Source organism: Hippoglossus stenolepis, chromosome 17 (genome assembly GCF_022539355.2).
Source record: "Hippoglossus stenolepis isolate QCI-W04-F060 chromosome 17, HSTE1.2, whole genome shotgun sequence".
Classification (NCBI taxonomy): domain Eukaryota; kingdom Metazoa; phylum Chordata; class Actinopteri; order Pleuronectiformes; family Pleuronectidae; genus Hippoglossus; species Hippoglossus stenolepis.
The window spans coordinates 1,484,299-1,504,277 of NC_061499.1; the positions used below are offsets into that span (position 1 = coordinate 1,484,299).

Genomic DNA, 19,979 nt, shown 5'->3' on the forward strand with positions numbered 1-19,979 from the left:
ACAGCAGTGCTGAGTCTCTGCCGTTCCTGACGCTGCAGGCCTCATTCTGTAAACAGACACACACACACACACACACACACACACACACACATCTGTGGTCTCTCTGCTCGGCCCCTCTGTCAGATGAGTCCATATGGCAGCTGTCATGTCGCCTGCTCTCTTTTTATCAAAGTCAGATCACGGCTGCTCCCGTCTCCGCTGTCAGCTGATGTGTGTTACTGAGTGTGTGTGTGTGTGTGTGTCTGTGTCTGTGTCTGTGGCGTGTGTGTGTGTGTCCCTCCATTCAGCAGAATCTCAGGTCTAATCAAGCTTTCAATAAGCTCCACGTAAAGTTGCTGGAGGCCGGAGTCTTGTATATAAAATCATCTCTGAGCCGTCGACTTCCTGTAGAAAGTTCGTCTCGGCCCAAACTACAGTCTGTTGTTTTTCTGCATCTGACACAGGAAGTAATAAAGTCAACATTATCAACAGAATCCTAACAGAAACTGCAGGAGGTTCGATTCCCTCGTTTGTTTTCGTCTTTTACTTTAAGTCGCCTCAGCAAACTTTGCTGTTGTTGTTTTGTTTTCATCGTTTATTCAAAAATCTATTTTCTGCTTTACTCTTTTTTTACTTCGTGAGAAAATGTGCGTAAAATAGTGTTTCTGACATGTTGTGGAGTTTGTTTCTCATCAGAAGAAGCAGCAGGAAAAGTTTCATCCTCATTTTCAGCGACTGCGGAAACTTTCAGGCTAAATGTTCAGACGTGTTGTGTTTTTGGGGGAAAAGATGAAAACAAATCACAATATACTGAATTAAATATGATTTACTTGAAGAACAAACCACAGATTGAATAAATCTCTTTTTGTGTTGTGTTCGTCTCTTTCAGTGTGAGTCCTGTGGAGTGGATGTGAACCTGAAGAGACGGCGAGCAGGTGACGGCTGCACCTCCCGGACGTTTCCCCTCGAAGCCGACGCTCCTCACCGGACGCTGCAGTCCTCCTCTCCTTGATGCTGTTGGGAATCCAGGTTTCTGAGCCTCTTCCCGTCTCGTCTGTCGTTTCTTTTGTTACAAGCGAAACCAAAACCAGGTGCCAAGCTGACTGTGTCAAGAGGAAGAAGCAGAACAAACGGCTTCGTCCACCTCCTGCGTCTCGTCACGTTTAACCTGCAGAGAGTTTATACCGTTTATGTCTCTCTGTGTCTTTGCTGCTTTAAAGACTCTTCTCCTCCCGGGACGATGATCAGTGCATTATTGGTTCAAAGTGCTTTCTAACTGAACGCTACAAGGCTTCAGCAGGACGGCGTTTGACTGACAAGCCCCCGACTGAAGCTGATAAATACAAGCACCACCTCCTCCACCTCCTCCACCTCCTCCTCCTCCTCCTCCTCCTCCGCTGCTGCTGCTGCTGCTGCTGCTATCTCAAAGGCTCAGAGATTTACTGTCGTCTCAGTCTGTGAAACACTGCTGACACTTTCCCTATCTCCTTCTTCCAGTCGCTTCTACGAGAGAAGCCTCTCGCTCCGTGTCGTCTCCCGTCTCTTCCACACGCGGCGTCTCGATCACGCCGAACCCCCCCCCGACCCCACCCCCCCTTATCCGACCTCTTCAACCTTTTCTCTTCTTTTTAACATTCTTCCTCTTCTTTTACTCGAAACATGCAATTTAAAACCTTTCACTGTTTTTACCTTTTCGGTGTAAGAGGATTCAGTTTGTAAGAAAAAGACAAAAAGAAAAAGCAACCTAAAGCCATACCGAACACCAGCCATACGAAACCTTTCACATTGACCGAACGCCTCACGATGTTTAAGTGATCTTCACGTCGGTGCACGCACACATTCAGGGAGTCAGCGCAGGAAAACCCACATTTCCTACGTTTGCATGAAAGAGCAGATTCGTAAGTTGTGACTTTTTTTCTTTCGACCTGCGTCCGAACCGAACCTGTGACCCGACGAGCCTGCGGCGGGCGTCCGAGTGCGGCGGTGAATCGTGGCCGCGTCGAGTTCCCCCGTCGTCATCCCGTGTTCCGCTGTGCTGACGGATGAATCCGGACATTTTCATGTCTGTTCTGTGGGCAGAACCTCGCTGCCCTGCTAGAACCGGGCCCAAGCCCTCCTTCGTTCTCTTCTGCTGGGCCAAGCTCAACTCAGAGCAGAGACACTCACACAAGGGTATCGAACGCACATAAGGTTCCCGCGCTGTTCCGGCTTTTTCTTTCTGTAATCCCGTCGCTGTCGATCACTGTTTTCGTGAATGCCTTGACACGCTCATTTACAGAACTGATCTCCGTCCTCGCGGTCGCTCGCTGCCGGACCTTCTCTCGGATCTGTCTAAATCCACTTTTCTGATTTAAACCAAAACTTCAAGCATCTTGACCTTTACTGAAATCGTTTTTGAAAGGAAGGAGCTCGCTTATCGGACGAATTGTGAAAGACACGTAAAAAAAGAGGTCACAGCTTTGTTAAGACTCACTCAAAGCAAACAGCTGTGTTGTTTACACACACAAACACACACACACAAACACACACACAATCTGCTTTGTCGTTTTTTTCCACGTATGATTTCACGCGTCCGTTTTCCACGCAGGACAACAGAAGTGCCAAACTCCCACAAGAATTCTTCCGACATCCGTCACAGCTCATCAAAGGAGAAAAATACAAGTTTACATTCAGCGCTCAATGTTTACAGACGTTTTCCATTTCCGTCTCTCATGTGAATTGTAACTTTCGTGCCATAAAAGGAAAACTCTGCAGACTCTACAGGTCGCTACGTTAAGAGTTTACATTTTTCTCGCTCTCATTTTGTTTACGAAAAGAAAAGAGATTACTGCCTATTTTAACGATTTTACATTTTTGGCCAGTGGACTGTAAAACTTCGTCAGAACCAAACTTATCTGACACCTGCTGCCCTGACACAAACCCATGTTGTTCATTACTTGACGTTTTACTTTAAGATGATTTCAGACTTTAGCCATTTCACAGGCACTTTGTCTGGGGCCTGAAAAACGCTGAAAGACCTCAATGTTTACAAAAGCTGCTTAAGGGACGGATTCGTACGCAGAGACATGTTTACATTAGGATGAAGGAGTGAAACCGTTGATGAACTCCCAGAGAAAACCTTCGCTCCTGTGCCACGTGGACGAAACACGACGCTGTGAGTTCACCAGAGTCTGACCTTTTCATACGGAGCCTTTTTATACGTCGACGAGCTGCCATCTTGGAAGAGGACGCCGATCGTTGGCTCATTGGATTTTTTTTGACGTCGGTTCATGAACTTTGTGGTAAAAACGATGAAACCCACAATTTCCGGAGGGATGTTTTACTCGTCCCTCGCCGTCCTGCTTTTCTCCTGCCTTGCCGTTTCCTCGGTAACCATCACCAAGGCAGGACGCGCTGTCGATGGTGATGTGAGGACGTTGACCGGCAGCGGTGGCAAAACAAGCAGCACCTTGTTCCTCTTGACCGGCTACAAGCCACGGCTGCCGCCGCCGCCCGCCGGGCCCAAAGTGGCGCCCAAAGCGGCCGAGGTGGAGGACGGGGACGATTCTCCTCCACCAGTTATGGCCGAGCTTCCTCCAAAGCCCCTCCCTCAGACCATGTTGCCGAGGAACATGACGGCCGACGCCCTGAAGCCTCCACTCGGAGCGGCCCAGGTGGCTCCGCCTCCCCGACAGCTGGTGGACGTGGACGTGTGCAGGTAAAGAACAAATCTGTTTCCTGTTTCCTGTTGAGTTTGAGTTTGAGTTTGCTCAGTTTTGGTTTTATTGTCTGAGTTCATCACTGTTGATTTTAAATTTACACTTATAATGTCTTTAGTATTTTAGTGACGGAAGAGATTTGAATGAAATTGCTGAAGTTTGATTTCACATGATTTAGCTTATGGAAAATGTATTTTTTATTTAATATATCAGATAAATCTCGTGGATTCAAGTCGATGGGTAAACTCAGTTTGCTGGTGTTGAGTGAAGTTCATGTCACGTCTCTATTTTATTTCCATCCCTGTGATGTGTTGATTCCTCTGATGCCACAAACTCGCTCCGGCTTCCAGTCTCCACTCAGAGGCGTCTCGCTGTTGCTAGGCAACATGCGATGGGCTCTAAATCAGCCTGTGTGTTGGCGAGCGGCTCCGCAGCACGTTCACCAGCAGCAGCTCGTTCAGGCGGAGGAACGCAGCACTGACAGGACGACGACACGAGACAAACACCATCTATGAATCTGTCGTGAATCTCTCAAAGGTTCTCGTGGTTTTATTCGATGTACAGTGAGATCACAGGAAGCTTTTAGTTTAATTACTGAGGTCGAATCCTGCGTTAAACACACCGATGATCTGAGAAGTTTCCACGTGTGGATATTCTGTGTTCTACAATAATGTCTAATTTCTTTCTCAGACATTTTTCTTGTGTTGTTCTTCAGCGGGAGTGTAAAAAAAAGAACGTGAAATTATTCTCAGGATCGCACATGAATATTTTCCATCTTGTCGGACATTATACTTCCTCCAGCTGCACAGATCAGATCTGTTCCATCAACACAACATGGTGCATCGAGTACGTAGGCAGCTCACAACATGCCTCAAACCCAGTGGGAGAAGAAAGGAGAAATGTGCATTAGCTCATTGGAAAGCTGCCTCTGCAAAGCAGCAGCGTGTTGGCAGCAGAGGTGGAGAGTCACTGAAACATTAACTCAGCTACAGTTTGAGGACATACCAGAGTATTTGCATTATATGCTCCTCGATACTGAACTTCTAAAGGAGACGTTTTATGTTAAGTCCGCTCCACAGAAAACATTTCTCCTGAAACGACGCGACATAGTGGAAGGTAAATGTAAACAGTGATGCTCTGGCGGCTGAGAAGGTCATTCTTGTCGTTCCTGTGGAAGAAGTCTCAGGGTTAAATGCCATTGGTTCAGTTGATGTGAAAACCAAACAGCAGCTGCCACGTCTGTAGAGAACTTTATATACACGCTGCTGATTGGACGACTCCTGTGACACACCCACCAAACCATAGGAAACCAACCTCGACGCTCGTTGACACGATTTCCGTGGAAACATGTCGTTCAACCTGGAAACTTGGAGAGGAACAGCTGACCAATCAGGGCAGACTGGGTTTAAAGAGACAGGAGCTAAAACCAAGTGTTTGAGACAGAGGCTGAAAAGAGGAGCTGCAGCAAAGGACAGTTTTCTGAACGTCAGATTTTTAATTTAGCTAAATATCTGTGTACTTCTTCCACTGGTTTGTAGAAATTAGGTCAATGAGGTCACAAACTCTGTAACGTCACTGACAAAATGTCTCCTCAGGGGTTACTACGACGTCATGGGCCACTTTGACACAACCTTCAACTGCTCCAAAGGCAGCTACATCTACTGCTGCGGCACCTGCCACTACCGCTTCTGCTGCGAGCACCAGAGGAGCCGGCTGGACCAGGAAGCCTGCAACAACTACAAGTCGCCCGTGTGGGCCGACCCGCAGGTCACCTCCACCGCGCCCACCGGGAACAAGCCCGACCCGGACTTCGAGACGCTGCCGCTGCAGAACAGCAGGTGAGAGACTGGACTCAATCCAAAGTGAATGAAGAAAGATGAAGACACACACACAAAGAAATGAAAGAAAATGTAATTATGAAAGAGAAGGGTTTTGTCCGCTGCCTGTTTTTCTTTAACGTGAGCTAACGTTTGTTTTCCCTAACATCAGTACGGCCTACGTGATCGGAGGTGTGATCTCCTTCACGCTGGTCGTGGCGGTGGGCGTCAGGATCGCCTTCAGCAAGGTGGCGCGTCGACCCCGAAACCGAGACGTCAACATGCCCAGGTGAGACCGAGTGTCCATCGAGGTCGTAAACAGACGTCATGTGAAGCAAAGCAAGATGCACAGAATCTGATTTGATTTTGATAAAGTTTTGGTTAATGGACAAAGATAAAAGTCTGAATTCTGTGTGTCTGGATTTTCTTCCTCCTCACATCTCTGTCCGTCTCTCTCCCTCCTCCTCCTCCTCTCGTCCCTCCGTCCGTCCTCTGCTGTGTCAGATCACTGGTGGACATCCTGCGCCACCAGTCGAGCCCCGTGCAGCAGGGAGAGAGGAACAACACCGCCATGTTGACCAGCACCACCTCGGACGGACGCACGTCCAAAAACCTCTACACCCCCATCCTGCAGAGCAAAGACAACCGCAGTGAGTGTCCACACGTTCACGTTCAAACGGATCAAATACATAATCAACTTAAAGTCCGATAAATGAAAAGAAGGTTTGAGTCCATATCGTGAAGATCCCAGTTTAATCGCAGCATCAAAATGTGGGTCTTTTATTTATTCTCTGTAGAAACGGACATATCTGTAACTCTAACTACATATGACTGAATGTGAAAAGTTAGTGAACATAAACATAAAGTTCATCCACTTATTGAATCTTTTCTCTTAATCTTTATATGAAAATGTACATTGAAATACAACATGAATTAGATTAGAAAAGAAAATATTTTTTGTTATTTAACTAAATGTTGATGATGTCACTGTCACCGAACCCCCTGAGTTTGTTGTGTTTATTAAAGTTAGGTTTCGGACAGAAAGAAATACCTTATTAATTAAATGTTTAATTATTATTTCTAATATCTGAGCTGTTTTCGTAATAATTGCTACACATACATCTTTTATAGGTTTATAAGAAACAGTAATTTTTTTGAATTTGTACTTTCTGTTTTTAATTTTCTCATATTAGCAGATGAGAGTTGAAACGTTCACATTTCTCTGGTTTTATTCACATTTAACTAATATTTTCTCTCTGAGCGTGAATGAATTTGTCTCGTTGTACGTTAACCGTTCACACAACAACAGTGTGAACACACAAAAACAACACACACTGTCCTCTCTCTCTCTCTCTCTCTCTCTCTCTCTCTCTCTGTCTCTCTCTCTGTCTCTCTCTCTCTCTGTCGCTCGGCTGCTGTCTCTCACGTCTCCGCCGTCAGTCTCTCCAGGATTTGAATTTTTGTTCTGATGAATCTGACAAATGAAAATAGCCTGAGGCTGTTCTGTCCCTGTTGTTGTCGAGGCTCCTCCCCCCTCCTCAGAGCGAGAGCAGCTACTTCACAGGAGCTGGACGTGTTGTTGGGAACTGAAGTGCTCGTCCACAAACACTAACTCAGACTCCACGCTCTATAAATACTGAATCACTTTGACGTCTCACACAACACAGGGTTTTTACAGTTTTTAAACATTTATTATTATTGATTATTTGTCATATAATTTCTTTATTTTGATTAAATGGTGTTATTGATAAATCCCAAACTCAAATATCTTCAGAACACGCCGGTATAGATCAGAGAAAAGCAGTTTCAACTTCAAAAATGTCCGTAATTATAAAACGATTTAATCAAAATGTTGCAGTTTAATTTTCTGCCGTCAGAGGAAAGTACTTTTAAATGAAAATGAAGACTCAGTCTGAGCAGCAGTTTGACTGAATTGAACACGTGGGGTTGATAAACCCACTGTATTCCTGGAGGGTCCGTCTCTCTGTCCTGTGTCTCCCACTGTCTCTCTCTCTGCTGACACAAATGCTTACTCGACACGCCTCTCGTGTCTCCAGTGGTTTGTCCGTCAGTTTGTCAGCTCTGCTCTCTTTGCAGCCGGGAACTTGCACCACCACTTTAACCAGCAGGGGGGTGCTTCCAGCCCCAAACACTCTGCGACCATCGGTAAGCCTCGTGGTCAGCAGCGCGGCCAAGCACGGGCGGCGGCGAGCTGCCGGCCGGGTCGGCGGCCTCACGACCACACTGTCTGTCTGTGTTGTGTTGGTTGGACGGCCTGTCGTCCTGTGCTCTTTAAACAGCTGTGTCACTGTCAACTCATATCTGTGTTTGTGACGACACGGCCGTGTTGAGAGTGACACACGATGGATAAGAGTGCGAGCTACAAGTTGTCTGGCCCCGCCCCCTCTGCTTAATGCAAGCCTGTCTGCCCCCCCCACCACCAAGACCACAAGCCTGCTTCCAAATGTGCTTCTTCCTCTTTTATGGGTTTTCTTTTCTATTCAAGAGCATCTAATTGATTTGATGTTCAGATTGTGTAACTCTTTCACTCGACATCTGTGAGCTTGCACTCAGATATTGGTCGGATTTGCTGCGCTCCAGCTTCAGCTCTACTCCTCCCAATGATCGTCGGATCTCGGATTTTGTTTCTTTTGCGCTTAGATTTTTTTGTGCAACACGTTGGTCAAAAGTCATCAACCAATAGAAGACCAGCTGTAGTGACGACCAATTGAATTGTCCCGCCCTTGTTGTGATGCGTTGATCCATGAAGGTGTTGCTAGCATCAATTCAAGACAATATACGTCGCCCTGTATTTCCTTTGCCCTGTATTACTGGAACAAAAGTAACCACAACAAGGACGGGGCAATTTGATTTGTCATCACTCCACCTGGAATTCTATTGGTTGGGTAATCTCGACACGAAGAAATCCGAGACGATTCACGATAGCACAAGGAGGAGAGCTGAAGCTGGAGCTCAGGCGACAAAATATCTGGGTGCAAGAGCACAGTTTGAGCACAAGTGCAGGGTCTCGAGTGATATCATTACAAAATCTGAACATGAAATCTCTCAAGCTGAAGGAAAAAAACCCATCTTCTTCTTCCTCCTCCTCCTCTTCCTCCTCCTCTTCTCTCTGTGTTGCAGTGATGTGCTCACAGCTGACACGACACGTTAACAGAGGTCCTAAGCCAGGTCACTGCACTTCCAGGGTCTGTTTTCCCAGGCTCTGCACCGAGAAAACAAAAAAGCAATGCCAGCAGACGTGATTTCTCCCCCACAACATTTTCCTCATCCTCAGGAAATCAGTAAGAATCGTTTGCTGAGGCTGATTTAGAGCGTCTCACGTAGCCGCTGCAGAACTCTGGGTAAGATCTCTGAGGAAACGTGATGAGAGGATGAAGATCGTTTCAGAGCAGCTACATCGACACGTGTCCTTCAGGGGAAGAATTACATCCGTACGCTGAAGCTCACATTTACCAGCTTTTCCATGAGCAATGAAGGCGTCACACTGTCTGTGTGTCCGAGGGGCATGGTCTCTCCGAATGCAAACCTGCACCCGACATATTTTTCTGTCGTCCATCTTTATCTGATTAAAAACAGTTGATCAGTCGGTGGAATAAAATAAATAATTGAAAAATCTGTCATATTTTAAGTTTTAAACATTTCAGTGTCATCCTTTAATGTTTTTTAAGAGTTTAATTCGTCTTTGCTCGTTTGCTCTCGACACTTTAGGTCACAAAGTTGAAGTGGACTCTGATATTCGTCCCTTAGTTCGGTTCTCGCTCCTCCTGTGTTAGATAATGATCTCCAGCGAGGAAACGAGCAGAACCCTTCAGCTCTCTGACTCAGACCCTCTGCTCTCACTGCAGCTGACGACACCATCAAACCTCTCTGTCAGCCGTCGTAGGTGTTACACAAAAGAAAGTCCAACAACGTGCGCTCGTAGAAATGGCCGAGCTAATTCTGATAAAACCACACAAACACGCATTAAACTCAACATCTGGTTCTGTTTCGATCATATTTTCCTCAGCCTTCGTCCTGCTTTTAAAGAAACGATATGATCTCACAGCTGGCATTACTTTTTTTTTTTCTTGTGTGCGCCTGTGTGTGTGACATGCACGGTGCAGAAGGCGATGTGGTGTGTGTTCCCCGGGTGACGCTTCACAGAGACATTATTGCCCATTACTGTCAATGGTCAATGAGCAGCATATGTCCAACAGTAATCTTAACGAGATCGCAGCCCATAACCATTTCCTCCCCGAATGGACTCCACATCGATTGTGTCCGTCTCCAACGCAGGAAACGACAGCGAACGGCCAATTTCCCTCGGTTGCGTAATCGTTTTTAAACATCTCCTGCTCACACCCGGTTAATAAAGTTACTCTGCGTCTGTTTTTATAAATCCAACATGTCAAATCAGAACCGCGATGATCCAGCATGTGTCGACTCCTGGACGTGAGCTCGTTGCACACGTCAGGTGTGCTCAGTCTTAAATCATCCCACACGGAGCAAACTGCAGTTACACAATACAGATTCAAGCCCGAAATAACCGAGCCTGAACCGAAGGCTTTTCAGGTTTTTAGTGAATTTAATGTTCGCTGTTTGAGTCTGAGTTTGTGTTATTGACTCACATGGTTAGAGAGTATCTCCCCTGATTCACCGTGTGACAGAACCCGACCTGAACCCAATGGGCTCGGGTCGGGGGCTTCCACACTCTCCGATGCCAGTTTGTCGGTGTCGTGATGGTAAAAGCTGGAAACACAAGCGACAGGACGAGTTAGAGACGGAACCATAGCACCGGACCCAAAACTCAGAAAGTAAAGTAACACCGTGATAATTACACAGCCGTCACCTTCCACAGAGTAACAAGCACCGTGACGTTAGTTCCAGGTCACATCGCCCCCTTCACTTCATGTCGGGTCGTCTGTTTGTATATGAATGTCCTGTGTGATGTAACTGATATGATGAGTTTACATGTTGCAAAACAGACGCCCCCTCCCCTCCCCTCCCCCTCACCACCAACCTTACATAAGAAGAATTTTTATGTGAATCGATCGATGTGCTGCTTCTGCACTTTGCATAAATGTGAATGTGCACAGAGTCTCCGTGTATTTCTCTGTGTTTACATGTGGTTGATATGTTTGTGTCGGAGCCTCAGATGAAACAGCACAGTCGTATTTATAGATGGTCGCCATGGAGCTCGGAGACACTTCCTGTGTTTACTGATCATTAACCCGCTCGTGTCTTCTGTCTTTTTCCTCCTCTTCTCTTTTCTGTTTTTCTCTGACTTCGTCCGCTCTTCCTCGTCTCCATCCTCTTCCTCCTTTATCCTCCATCTCCTTCTCCTCTTCCACATTCTCTCCTTTGTTTTACCTTCCCTCAACCACCATCATCCTACTCTTCATCAATCCATTTTCCTCCCCTCCCTCTCCTTCTCCCTCCTTCTCTTCATCCCCCTTTCACCTCTCTCTCTCCAGAGCGTGGCCCCCGTATGAACAACACCCAGCAGCTCTCCTCCGGTCCCACCCTGCTCTCAGGCAGCGGTAAAGGTGGCGGCGGCGGCGGCAGCTTCATCAGCGGCGGCATGAGACACAACAGCAGCCACCCTTCCTTCTCCCACTCCTTCCACAACCTGGCCCAGCTGCCGCCGTCCTACGATGCCGCCATGAAGCCAGAGATCAACCGCTACAGCTCCCTGAAGAGGCTGGGTGAGTCCAAGTGCACGAGAGAGACAAAAGGGAGGCCCATGTCTCATCTGCTAACATGGAGGAGACAGGGTTTATGACCTGTACTGTAGCCAACCACCAGGGGTCGATAGAGAAGATCTGGCTCCACCTTTGGTAGCCGTCTTGATTTTATTACTGGTTTTGATTTTTTGTCCTCAAAGCTCACAAACACATCTTTGTAAAACTACGACTACGAGCCCAGTTCTTCTCACGCCAGCTCGCCGTCGTCCTCCCTCCCTGCGTCTTTTCTTTTCTTTCTCTCTCATTGTGTCCCAGTTTGTCAAACTTTCACACGGCTGATTCTCCCGGGAGCAGAGAGGTCTTTGCCGCCAGGAGATTTGTGACTCAGCTGCGGAGCCAAATAATCATCTCGGTGCAGCTCGGACGTGTAAACAGCTCCTGCTAAACAGCCGTAACAGCAAAGTAAACAGAGGGGGGGAAATAAATAAAGGGATCGGGGTGGGGGATAAAAAGTGACAGGTTTAAAAAGACAAAGAAGAAACGAATAGAGGAAGAAGGGGGAGGCAGGGGAAGGGGGGGGGATAGGGGACGAGAGGAAATAGAAACATGGGAGAAACGTGAAGACGCTGACTGGGCAGACGAGGAGGAAGAAAAAAGGAGAGATTGTGGAAGATAGAGATGCAGAAGGAGGAAGAATGGAGGGAGAGGCGAGTGACGGAGAGGGAGAAAGGATTGGAGGGAGGGAGGGAGAGATGTGGAGATAGGGGGGAGGGGTGTTGGCTGGTCTGCAGGGGCCTGGCTGCCGTCGGTGGGGAAGAAAAGATGTTTGAGCGGCTGGCAACCTCTCTCTCTCTCTCTCTCTCTCCTCTATCCTCTCTGTCTGTCTGAAGCTCTCTCGCCCTGCGACTGCTGGAGCCGGCAGGGGGAGGGGGGGGCTCTGCAGCTGAGTGATGGATGGTTACTGCTCGGCCGAACGTGTGTGTGTGTGTGTGTGTGTACGTGGAGGCAGTAATGAGGTGAAAGCCGAGACCAGATGGAGCTCTTTATTATTTCATTTCACTCGAAAGGAGAAAACACTTCGCTCTTGAATTCTCTCTGTAACGTGATTAAAGTCGTATGAAGACACGCCCCCATTCCTTATTCATCCTTTTCCATTTGTTCTACCTGTAACTTATTTACTTTATTGGTTCCTAAGTGCGATGTACTTTTGGTTTATGTATCACTAACAAAAGGCCAATCGCAGCTTGGCCTCCAGTGGAATTCAAACGCTGCTGATCTTTGACCCCCGATATTCACTTCACGTTCTCGTGTGTACGGCTGCGCCCTTCAAACGATTGTCTCTTCTGGTCATCTCGCTTAAACTACTGGCTTCACTGCCCCCTCATGATCTCCGGTGGTACTGCACCATCTGCTTCATCCACATCCGTAAGCTTTCAGGAGACTTTGCCCGAATCCGGACGAAAAGACGTTGAGCGTAAATGAGCCTTTAGTTCTAAAACAAACAGAAACGTAAGAACAAATCGTGATCGGTGCAGTGGATGGTTTTTATTTCCCACAGCAGAGCTACGAGACACTTTAACAGAAGAACCAGAACCAGTCGCAGTGAATCAATGTTTTCACTCGTCTGATTATGAAATGCCTGAATGTCAGTTTTGGTGAAGCACCTCTTCAAACAGAGACTCTGTGTCTCACAGAGAGTGAACTCTCTTACCAGCCACCGTATGAACCCTGGTTCTTTTGATGTCGCTCGCCACACGGCAGCGTGGAGAGAAGGACGCTGATAAAGGTTTCTTTGTCTGCGGTCGGCAGCCAGGGAGGGACGGAGGGATAATTTGGCCTTACAGGACGGGAGTAAACAGAGAGTGGGGGGGGGGGGAGATGAAGAGGAGGGCGAGGGCGAGACAAAACGGCGAGAGAGAGAGAAAGGGAAAGATGGCGGTGAAAACCTGGAGAGCAGGAGGGGAGAAAAAAAAGAGGAGACAAAAGGAAGAGGGAGAGGAGAGCTGAGGGAGAGAGAGAAGAAGAAGAGGGGAGGAAGAGGTAGAGCGGTGGCTGGGTAAAGGTCAGCTTTAAATTGGCTCTCGGGGAGCTGCTTCCATGGAAATGCTTTGAAGATTAAAGTGGTCTGTGGAGCAGAAAGCACAGAAACACTGTATTTCACTGTTAATGAAGCTCACTAACTGTTCCGTCCACGTCTCCACCTCTTTCTTCTGTCGCTCCCTTTCTTTATCCTCACGCCATTCATGTCTTCTTTGTCTCTCACAGCTTTGTCTGTCCTCTGTTGCAGTCTGGTTCGTCCACTCGTCCTTTTACCTTTTTCCTGTTGAGCCTCATGCAGTATACAGTGTACACCTCTCTTTCACCCCCTTTTCTTTCAATCTCTCTTTTTCCATTATCCATTCTTGCAATTTTCCGTCTCCTCTGACTCCATCACCTCCATTTCACCCTTTGCTGTTTATCTTTCACAGCGTTTCACCTCCCTTTCCTGTGACAGATTTCCCTCCTCTCCTCTTTTCCTTCTGTCAACTACTCCTTTGTTTTATCATTTGAATTTTCTATGGTTTTTGTTTGTCTCCCTCTCTTTCTTTTGGGATTTGAAATTTATTCTCAACCTTGGAAGCAGCAGCTCTCAACACAAGCTCCATTCAGAAGCTGCTCTGGTGCTTTCAGTCGTCTCACACGTCAGCAGATGAGTGTTTGCTCATTAATCCGTAAAGAAACATTACTTCTGTCTTTGTTTTGCTGAACCAGAGAAAGAACTGGACGAGTACTCCAGCTACTACAACTCCAAACGCCGCTTCAACAACGCTCCGCCGTCCTTCCACTCGTCTCAGCACCACCTGCCCTATGGAGGTGAATACACGCTGGGATCTCGGGGAACGCTGCCCCTCAACGGCTCCCGGCCCCGTCTCCACATCCCCGCCTCCACCCCGAACCCGTACCCGCTGCCCTCCCAGACGCAGTACACCAGCTTCTCGTTCGACAGGCCGCCGCGCCGCGTCCGCTCCCAGGACCAGCTGCTGGCCCTTGGGGACAACACGCTGTCCCGCCTGTCCAAGAACCAGCAACACCAGTACTACAAAGCCATGATGAGCACCAGCAGGAGCTCCAACTCGCAGACGCTCCGCAGGTGAGTTCAGAGACCGGAGGAGTTGGAGGACGGCAGAGGTGAGAGGAGGAAGATGAGAGGATGAGGTGTGACGAGAGGAAAATCAGACAAGACAAGGAGATGAAAAACAAAGGAGAGAGGAACGAGATCAGAGAAGGTGAAAGATGAGAGGGAAGCAGGTCGTCTAGAAATCAGATGGAGGAGAGATGAAGAAAGAATAAAAGCAAAGGGAATCAGAGAATAAAATATTAGATTAATGTCAAGAGCAGAGCAGCTTCATTAAAGTTTAAAGAGTCCGACGAGGTGAGGGAACGCTGTTCATTTTAAATAACACAGATATTGTTCAGTCCGATTTCAAACATTTTACTTCTTTGAAAAAGTTTAACTCAGCTCTGCAGTTGTTTCTTGACCTGGAAACAAAGGTGATCAAAGTTTAGAGCAATGTTTGATTTCTGATTAATTCTCCTGGACAATGTGAGCCGTGTTTTAGGAAGGGAACCTTGATTTGTATTTATTTATTTTGGGCCTTTCACAGCTTTATTTCACCGGGACAGTTTAAGACAGAGAAGATGAAGGAAGTCTGAGCTGTCGAGTCGAATCAGCGACTCGCTGTTCGGGGTTTTTATTCCCCGGTGGCCGGTCACCTCCTCCAATGAGGTTACAAACATTTAGTTTGTTAGTTAGCAAGAATCCAGCTCAGACTACTGAACGGATTTCACGAATCTTGGAAAGATTTAGTGCAGATCCAGATCAGGTAAAATATTAAAACCATTAGACTATAAGAGACGCCCTGGGAAAGTGATGAAGATGTCACAATGTTTAAGAACGTGATAAGATTCCTGGATCTGCACCAAAATTGAATGTGTTCTTCCTTTGCCGATGTCCCCTCCTTCCACCAAGTGTTGTTTAAATCTGTTATAAGACGGGTGAAGACATAACCTTGTCGGTGGAGTTAATATCAGCAGAATAAACTGGTCTCTGGTTTCAGGTCCCACGAGAGGCTCCTGGTCTCCCCTGACCGTCTGGAGGACCGGCTGATGGCGATGGGGCTGATGATGGGAGGAGGCGAAAGAGGAGGAGGAAGTGGGATGGTGCCCACCATGGGCCGGCTCAGCCACCACCAGAAGGCCCAGTCGCAGCAGAACATCTGCGTCACGCCGTCCATGGAACGCCACCACATGATCAAGATGAACTCCCACCCGACGCCAGGCCACGACCACGACCGCGGCCACGACCACGACCGCGACCGCAGCTCCGCCGCCATGCCCGGGATGGGCATGTACGGTGGCTGGGACCCCCACCGGGGCCACAGCGGTGGTGGAGCGGTGACGGGCGGAGGCCACCCCAACTCCCGGAGGATGGCCTTCGCCAACAAGAGGCAGAACACCATCGAACAGTTGCACTTCATCCCCGGAGGAGGGGGGGGCCACGGACTGCGGACTGGGAGTAAGAACGAGGTGACGGTGTGAGAGGAGGAGGGAGAGAGAGAGAGAGGGAGGGAGGAGAGGTGAAGGCTGAAGATATAAAACAGGACGAGGGAAGGAAAGCGTTGAGGCATTTAGCGGGAAGACGAGGCAGCTGAAAAAGAAATGAGGAAGAGGTTTGACCCCATCATAGCACACGGAGTGGTGGACGACATCATTAATCTCCCAGTGAGCAGAGCCACTTGATTTCCTCCTCGTCACTTCGCGTGTTGAAAAGAATATTCAGCCATTTTCTGCAAAGGGAAGACACACACGTCCACTTCAAAAGAGCAAAAAATACAGTATGAGTGAAGTTTTAAGGCTGCTGGGTATTCGCTGTGACTTTTATTGAAGGATACCCGCTGATTATAATTTATTGACTTGTCCTCGACTTTTATTGCGCTGTCCTCTGAGTCCTCGAGCGCTCTGACAGAACTTCCTCTGTCTTTGAATCCAGTGTGGATGACGGAGAGCGCCGAGGCAGAGGCAGACCGGTTTGCTTGTCTTTGTATTTATAAAAGTATTTAAAACCAAACAAGTTGCTCTTTTATAAGATTTAACCTGATATTAATAATAAGGAGCCCTGTTGGACTTTGTGTATAAAACGTATTTATCCTGAAGTCAGCCAGTTTGTCATTTCAAGGCCGAACATTGTTGTGATTGGACTATCATGAACGTTAAACTGCTAAATTAATCCAGCCGAACGCAGTTCTCTGTCACATGATTGATTTGTGGTTCGATTCACAGAACAAGTGGAAAATACACTTAATGCCTTTATTTGGCAAAAAATCTAAATGTAAATGGAAGCTGCTGCTGTAAAGGCCCAGTCACACCAGCGTGGGTTTATTTCAGTGATGGTTGTGATCACTGGATTTAATTCAATCTTAATGACAAGATTAACTTTGGTGAACTGTGAATTACACTAATAACCAAATCTAAATTGGAGTAAGCTAGCGTTGGCTAATTAGCGACGCGTTTCACCTTTATTTTACCTGTAGTTTATGAAAGAGCCATGTTTTTCTAGACGGGGAATGACGCAGACATTTGTGGTGAAGGAACACGTCTTTTGAATAAACTGTGAAGTTGTCGAATTTGTGAAACTTTGTGAAGATGATTATCTTGAGCGAGCTGAGAAGCTAGCTGCTAACTGTTAGCCCGTTAATCCCGTTAGCTCGTTAAGCTTTTTTCCCCTCGATTATTAAATTGTGTAATGTAAGAAAATGCCAGTTGAGAGTAGAAGGAACATTGAAGTAAATATCGTGACTGACCCGTGCTGTGTTCCGGCTGGTTAGCATTTTAGCGATTAGCTTGTTAGCTTCTGTAGTTTCACAGCTAACCCTGTCAGGGGTAGTAGGGCTGTCACTTTCTCCAAATATAAAGTTTTACATTCAGCAAAATTTGTTCGTTGTATTCGACAGCCGCCCCTTTGATGTCTTTGATTGTACCCTCAGGATGCCTTTGCCTGCTAGCATCCTTCTTTTTCTTAGCAAAACTACGTAACAATACTGGCCAACTTTACTGATAGGTCAAGAGTTCAGCAGGTCAAGCGCCCTCCGCTGGTTCACGAGGCAAACTACTTCGTATGATGCGCTTCTAAACTGTATATTTACAATTCAAACAAGTTTTAATAGAAACATTTTCTCCCCACATTTGAAGTGACAGTCCTCTTCGGGAGTCCCGACACCCCCCCGAGGATTTTTTAAATCCAAATACTTCACACAAGACTTGGATGAATTTTAATGTCCCACTTCCTGGTGTGACCGGGCCTTAAAATCCACTAAAATCCACTTTAACTTAAGGCCTTTGTACAGTGAACTCTCGTGAGCGTTGATCATTGTGCTGTGACCCGTTGCGTAATCAGATCAATTGGAAGATTTAAGACTCTGTGTGGGTCAAACGTTTTAATATCGACGCTGACAAAGCAAACGTCCCCCAAACGCTGTTTCAAACTCGAGTTTTTTGGAAGTCGGACGTTACTGTTTTCGCGACCGATTGCCGTTAAGCAAATCCTCCCTTTTGTCTACGACGGCGCACGTTACCTGCGAATTCAGCCGCTCGCCTCTTGTGGAAGGAAAAGGGGTCAGACGGGTTCAAGGCCGGGGACAATGGACACTTCACACTAAGGGCTATACCGAATTATCTTTGTGTCTGTGCTCTGTGCAGCGTCTGCTTCTCATTTCCATGTGTCAGTGTCCGGGGGCATGCTTGTGCAAAACATTCATTTTTTTATATATACGTGTAGAGAAAAAAAATATAAACATGCAAAGGAATTCAAAGCAAAGGAACTTTTGTGGAACATGTAAAAACACCCGACCATGAGTCCTCGATAGCACGGCGGGAGGAGTGTTGGCCATGATGATGTCATATTTTGTACATTTTTTAGTTCCTCTGGCTGTGAGATGGACCTTCTGACCCTCTCGGGGGTTTCAGGGACTCGTGAGGCCTCGTCCGAGGTTTTCTGTTTCCCCTCGATAACGACGGATGTGATTGCCGCCAGCCACCTTTAGTCTTTAAGTACAAACACGTGTGCTCATGTGTTAATGGTTTATGATCATACATGTAATGATCCCCCCCCCCGCTCGATCAGACTCTCTTTATCACGATGGTTATTTTTGATTTGCTTATTTATTTTTTGTTGAAACACGCATTTATTTTTTTAAATCTCTGAACTTTAATGTACAATCCTGGATTTTCAATATTCAAACTTTCTAGTGGAATTTTAAAAAAAGAAAAGAAAAAAACATTTGTACACTCAACAACACGAGCTGATGCAATCAAAGAGAAAAGACGAAACCGCATGACGATGTCAGAAGCCAGTGTTGATGATGTCATAGTGCTGACTGATGATGTCACGGCGTGTATATGTGTCAATGTACATGTGTCTGTTTTCATTTGTGTGCCCGTGTGCGTAACTCTCTCAGTGTCTTCTTCTTCTTCTTCTTCTTAGGAATGCTGAACCTCATTTTTGACAGAACTCGGTTTTTGTCTTCGGCACACGAAGACGATTTTAACGCCCGAGTCTCATTACGTGTTCATATCAACTTGTAATGAAATTTAAAGGCCTGTCGTTGTTTGATTTGATTTATTATTTATTTTTCTTTAAAAAAAATAGGGAACACTGATCAATCACAGCTTCTCTGGTCGAGCTACGTTCACCACAGCGGGGACTTTTCAGACGTTTGAACATGTTTAGCGAGGGAAGGCTTATATATTGTGTCACGTTTTGGTATTTGAACAGAAGTGAAACGGCCGAGTGTGTCAGTTATTGCTCGCTCGACGAGCTTGTGTGGCTTGAACGTGTACCTGCAAAAAGCGATTTGTCTTTTGTAAGCTACTTTCTCATTTGTGCTCATTCGAACAGAACTTTAAAAGGCACAAATGCGACTCGACGAACGGTGTTAACTCAGCTTTTTAAAGTTGCAATACACGTGAAGAAGGAAGAACGAGGGTTTTTTTGTGGGTCATGGAGGAGTTTGTATTGCGACTGGCCTTCGGCTGAAAGGACTCGGAAGGTTCTGTGGTTTTTACACTGAAAACATCTCATTAACTTTTAAAAGAGGAAGAGGCAAAAAAAACAACGGGAGGGGAAATGTAAATGACACGTGAAAATTCAGTTTGTATTTTCTTTCTCATTTCTCCTCATACCTTCAAAGGTCTGATACTCATGTTGTAATCTGTTTGGTTAAATGCTCCCCCTGATCTGAGTGTGTGTGTGTGTGTGTGTGCGCCTGTGTGCGTGTGTGTGTGTTTGCCACCGAGGGGGAGGCATGGCCTGTATTTGTATTCTCAAAGCTACTCTGCATACCTCAAATTGTATGATACATTTATTTATTACATCCCCTTATATGTCTATTTCCAAGAATATCCAGACAAAGGTCTCACAGATGTGCAACCCCTTTGTTATTGGTGATGGATTCTTGCGTTTGTAGAAATCATACTGTTTGATTGATAATAACAATAAAAAAAAAAAATCCCACTAAATGTTGTGTGTGTGACTTGTTTGATGAAACTGGACTCGTCATGTGTGAGTTTTTCATTCCCAGGCTCATGTTCAGTTATCAGATGAATAGATTAAACGATTCCACATTACACAGAAAATAAGTCAAAACTTTTCGTCATTTTCTTCTCAAATGTTTTCCTAGTTTTATGCCTACCTACTAATTTTGAATTAATGAGGAACAGAATAATTAAACAAGACTGAGAATCTGAAAACATGTTTGACGTTACAC

At 46.4% G+C, this 19,979-nt stretch overlaps 1 protein-coding gene across 2 annotated transcripts; it reads left to right on the forward strand.

The window, feature by feature from the left end:
* The first annotated feature begins 1,585 nt into the window (after positions 1–1,585).
* shisa7b (shisa family member 7) lies at positions 1,586–19,731 on the forward strand. 2 transcript variants are annotated; one of them, XM_035182594.2, is made up of 8 exons: positions 1,586–3,676; positions 5,273–5,515; positions 5,667–5,783; positions 5,999–6,144; positions 7,592–7,660; positions 10,969–11,199; positions 13,930–14,308; positions 15,276–19,731. In XM_035182594.2, exons 1-8 carry the CDS (start codon positions 3,249–3,251, stop codon positions 15,754–15,756), a joined length of 2,094 nt encoding a protein of 697 aa, XP_035038485.2. In that variant the 5' UTR covers positions 1,586–3,248; the 3' UTR covers positions 15,757–19,731. The 2 variants fall into 2 exon arrangements, with proteins under 2 accessions (XP_035038485.2, XP_035038486.2); XM_035182595.2 differs by lacking the exon at positions 7,592–7,660.
* The last annotated feature ends 248 nt before the right edge of the window (positions 19,732–19,979 follow it).

Coding starts and splice junctions, on each gene's coding strand:
- shisa7b (XM_035182594.2), top strand. CDS start 3,249: ATGAACTTTGTGGTAAAAACGATGAAACCCACAATTTCCGGAGGGATG. Junction 5,516..5,666: donor CTGCCGCTGCAGAACAGCAG/GTGAGAGACTGG, acceptor CCCTAACATCAG/TACGGCCTACGTGATCGGAG. Junction 14,309..15,275: donor AACTCGCAGACGCTCCGCAG/GTGAGTTCAGAG, acceptor CTCTGGTTTCAG/GTCCCACGAGAGGCTCCTGG.